We start from the raw sequence: 4,875 nt of genomic DNA on the forward strand, positions 1-4,875 counted from the left end.
GTGAAAAAGGAATACAAAAAGACCAGACAAAGCAATACACAACAGAAAATTGAGATCCAAGAGAAAGACAAGGATACCTTACTTCACTGTGGAGGCTTTTTTCAAAGATTCAAAACCTGGACTTGCATGCAAAGCATAACCAACCTTTGCTTGCCCTCCCTCTCCTACTCAAAACCCTATCTATCTATCACCAATCTCCATACAAACGTTTCCTTCCTTTCTTACTCCACCAGCTTCTCTTTCAAATATACAGAGCAACAAATCTTGATAAGCAAGTCATTTCCCTTGGAGAAGAAAATTCACAATAGGCAGTGTCTCAGATAATGGAGAGCTTGATTAGGCAAACAAGGTAATTCTGATATCTAAAGTCTACTCTTTGCAGCAAAAAATAAAATAGCTCTTATATGTATATGGTTTTTGAATTACTTGTTTCATTATCTCTATCAATCAATATATGGGGGGAGAAAAAAAAAAAAAAATTATAATTCCTTTTAACTCACTTGTCATGCTTTGAAATTTACACCTAAAAGCCGATGGTTAAATAAAAAAATAGGGCAAATTACGTGAATAGCGTGAGAATTTTTTTTCTTATGTTAGTTTAGTCACTGTCATTTCAATTGCGACATATTTATCCTTTCAACTTTTTAATATGGGTCAAATAAGGTCAAACTTTAAATAGAAAGTAGTCATAATATTTTTTTTAAGGATAATAATGTCATTTTCTTTTTTTTCCAATCCAACTCACTGAGTTAACTCGACATTGACTCAACTCTTATTTATCATGCTCATCCATCCCACCAGCCACCATCATTACCACCAACCATCACCACCGGACAACACCAATTGTCAGTCCATTTTTATCCCTCTCTCCATTCATTTCTCTCTCAAAAAATTGACTAATGGGTGTTTACATAATAGGTCTTGTACGTATATAATGGGGTATATACATATATATATATAATAATGGGTCACCGTGATTTGTTTTTTATTTGCTTAGATACATATATTGATAGGTTAACAGAGGCATTCACCTTTGAATTGGTGGAACTCATTTGTTGGTTTGTTTTAATGGTGGAACTCATGATTAGGGGACTAAGGCCATGTTTGTTTGGACGGACTGGATTAGCATTCCCATGACTAATAGTCCTAAGACTACGAATCCGTTGGATTATGTATCATATCTTAACTAATAGTCAAGTTTAAAATAATTAATCCGTACTTCAATTGTTTAACCAAATATCGGATTAATAATTTTATTGAACTATTAGTCCAATCCCAAGCTCATGTCCACCCAAACAAACATGGCCTAAAGGTAAACGATGAATAGTGGATTTAATTTGCAGACAAATTTATTGCTTGCTAATGATTTGATTTTACTTGGTCTGATATGTAATAGAGGGAGAGAGAGTGGGTCTAATTTTTTGAAAGGAGATCTGGAGAGAGAGAAGGGATAGTCAACACCAGAAAAGAAGGCCAGAAGTGATGCAGAGAAGGGGGAGATACAGCGGGGTGGAGGGGGATTCAGTGTGGTCAAGTACATGGATACATTAGGATAAGTGGTTGTGATTTGTTAGTGGTAAAAAATTATGTTGATTGTGCCCTAAAAATAGTGTCATGTGCATTGTATGTGATCAGTTTCGTCTAAAATTTGGATGGGGTTAACTATTGTTGTTATTTGATACATATTGAAAAATCAAAGGGGCAAATATATTGTAATTGAAATGATAGGAATTAAATTGACACAAAAAGTAAAGTTTAGGAAGTATTGGTATAATTTGTTCTAGAAAATAAAAAGTGGATAGTTAGATACTATGTACCACCATAGAGATACAATAACATCTACATCTGGGGAATCTAAGAATTTAATGCATAGGAAAACAAAGTTGATTACATGATATGCTTCAAAATACAGAAACGATCACCCACACAGATAAATTACACTTACTGCACACGAAGAGCATAAGATTTATATGGTTTACTCCAAAATTAAGGCTACATATATAATTGTCATAGTTTTCACTATAAATTGAAAGGTTACACAAGATTAACAGAGATAGCCATCTCATTTCAACTACAAAAACATAGAAATTAAGACATTAGGTCACAAGTGTGGAATACAATAAATATCTACACTTCAAAATTCGGGTAGGATGCAAGCCCCCTGAACCCCTTCTTTTGAGATCGAGTGGTTAGTGATCAAAACTTATCAAGATCCACTTTACCCTAACATCTATAACTTCTTGAACGGCAAAATTATGCAAGTTTTATTTTGTCATAGCATTCGTGTGCTGTCTTTCCAATTTGTTTTATGATCACTGACCACTTTTGTTAGGGTGAGATTTTCTGGTGTAGGTCAGGATAACAAAGAAGAGGCTAGCAACATCGGAGATAGAAGAATACCACCACAAAAAACTCAATCCTTCAAAGAAGGTATGTGGTAAACTCTTCACATTTTCCCCTACCCTCCCCAGAATTTTGGGGACTTATTAGTAACTCAAATCAAATCTTAAATTATGGAAACATTTCAATTATATACACATCAGTCTGTAGAAGATAAAAGTAAACTTCCAACAAAAAGATGCCCTTAACCATCCCTGTTGTACATTAATCTACTCCATAATGGCCTCTAGGTGTGATGTATATTGATGAAACAATGAAAACAAACCTTGGTAATGCATTTTGCAGAGAAAAAAAAAACTCAGAATTGGTTCCGAAGACAATTTTCTAGGCAAATGAGAGAGGATTATGATTTCGAAAATGATGACGTGTATCTAGTAGCAGTTGCAGCAGTAGCACTTGTCATTAAGTTGTTGGAAGAAGAATTAGGCATCAAAGATCAGAAAAAGAGTGAAGGACTTGATACCTCTTTGACCAAGATCAAGAGTAAAACAGAAGATACAAGAATTCGGGGATCAAAACTTGGTAAAATTTCCAGACGACTCTCAGGTAAGGATGTATAGTTTTACAGTTAATTATTCTACAACATAATAGATATGATGTTTTAATCATTTTTCTTTCATAACATCGACAAGTTTGTCTTTATCAGGTGAAACTTCGATGATAGATATGGAAGATCCAAACAGAAGGGTGCCATCAAAAATTGCAGTTACAGATGAAAAGAGGCCTGAAAAGGCCATTGGTCCTGTTCAATCCTTTAAAAGGACTCCAACTTTTGTTGATAAGGATAGAAAACCTGAAAGTGCTTTACCAACACCTGATCTTTCATCTGCCAAACAACCAACATCCCTACCAACTGAGATCAAAAGGCAGCCTTCAACAAAACCTGGAATAGGAGAAACTAAGGCGGATACTTGGGAGGAAGCTCAGATGGCCAAGCTTAAAGAAAAGTACTAATCTAATTAAACAGATGTTTATACTACAAATACTTGAGATTGAGCATGTAAATTCGAACAAATGAAGACTGTTGTATTACCACTAACAAAAACCATTTTCAGGTATGAGAAGTTGAATACCACAATTCTTGAATGGGAGAAAAAGAAGAAGGATAAAGCCAAACTCCAGAAGGATAGAACAGAGGTTTATTGCATTTCTCTTCTCCAATTTGACAGGCACTTGGAATTCTAGTAACTCAGAATTGACGATCTACTCTTTTGAACTGCAGAGTGAATTGGAGCGCAGAAGAGCAAAAGCCTTACGACATTACCGTAGTGACATGGAAAGAATTGATCAAATTGCAGAAGGAGCAAGATCTCAAGCGGAGGAAAACAAAAGAAATGAGGAGTTCAAGATGAAAGAGAAGGCAAATAAAATCAGATCAACAGGGAAGATTCCAGCAACATGCTTGTGCTTCTAACTGTTGCCAAGGTCTCCCTTGTTTGAACAATTTGGAAAATTGTAAATATATTTCTATAACAAATCTGTAACCAACTCAATCACTAATACAATAGCATAAATGGAATTTATTTGCATCACTTATCATTCTATGTTTGGACGGCTTTGCAAATGAGCTTAAAACTATCATTAAGACAAATTGAAACAACAACCAATTATGGGGGTAGGGGGAAGACAAGTGGTAAATAAATGTATCAAGTTGCATATTAGGTAATACAAAAGTCATACAATTTGGCCAACCCATCACTAACGGAAACAAATGTCAAATAAAAGCACATTATGGTCTCACCATTTATGCTAGTCATGTTGTTGAAAATTTGGATGAGAAATCTCTAATTAGGTAGGTAATGTCAATTAAAAGCACATTATATGTGGTTTCACTATTTATGTTAATTATGTTGTGGAAAATTTTGGATGAGAAATCTCTAATTAGGTAGGAGGCTACAATAATTGGCAATATGGAACCCAATGAAGGAAAGCTGAATAAACATGCTTTAAATGATTGGTTCACCTAAGTTTCTTTAAGACCCATGGAGCAACAACAATTCAAACAAATGGTTAGAAAGTTGTCCACGAAATTACACACTAAAAACTAAAATTTCACAAAATCTTGTGCGTTAGTAAAGAAACAGGTCCATAATGTTTAAACTGTAAAACATGGACGAAATGGAAAGAAATAGAATCATATGGATATCTAATGACAAGGAGTAGATCAATATTCATGAAGCATAGAGGTTATGAGAGGGTAATTTGTGTAATCAAATTGGGCCGAATTAGGTAAGATTATCTTTGGAGGTTGGGCCACGTAGTAGGCCGGTTTTAGAGTTGGGATAGCTCGGTCTTGGGTTAAGCAAGCACTAGGCCGGTTAGAGATGGGTTGCTAGGGCCTGGATCTAGCTATCAACAGTCCATTAGCGGACCAAGATGTCTTCAATAAAGAGGGTCGAGCCATGTGTAGCTCGGTAGGGTGCCACTATATAGCTAGGGTTAACGCAACTCTGCCAGAGGAAGCACTAGCTTGTC

At 35.4% G+C, this 4,875-nt stretch overlaps 1 protein-coding gene across 2 annotated transcripts; it reads left to right on the forward strand.

Annotated features, from left to right (window-relative positions):
* LOC114277914 (Remorin family protein) lies at positions 1 to 3,932 on the forward strand. Of its 2 annotated transcripts, none has more exons than XM_082894309.1 (6): positions 1 to 349; positions 2,333 to 2,430; positions 2,686 to 2,946; positions 3,047 to 3,347; positions 3,456 to 3,537; positions 3,623 to 3,932. In XM_082894309.1, exons 1-6 carry the CDS (start codon positions 324 to 326, stop codon positions 3,812 to 3,814), a joined length of 960 nt encoding a protein of 319 aa, XP_082750435.1. In that variant the 5' UTR covers positions 1 to 323; the 3' UTR covers positions 3,815 to 3,932. The 2 variants fall into 2 exon arrangements, with proteins under 2 accessions (XP_082750435.1, XP_082750436.1); XM_082894310.1 differs by lacking the exon at positions 1 to 349 and adding an exon at positions 2,053 to 2,188.
* The last annotated feature ends 943 nt before the right edge of the window (positions 3,933 to 4,875 follow it).

This window comes from Camellia sinensis, chromosome 11, assembly GCF_055761805.1.
Source record: "Camellia sinensis isolate YWXY chromosome 11, ASM5576180v1, whole genome shotgun sequence".
NCBI lineage: Eukaryota > Viridiplantae > Streptophyta > Magnoliopsida > Ericales > Theaceae > Camellia > Camellia sinensis.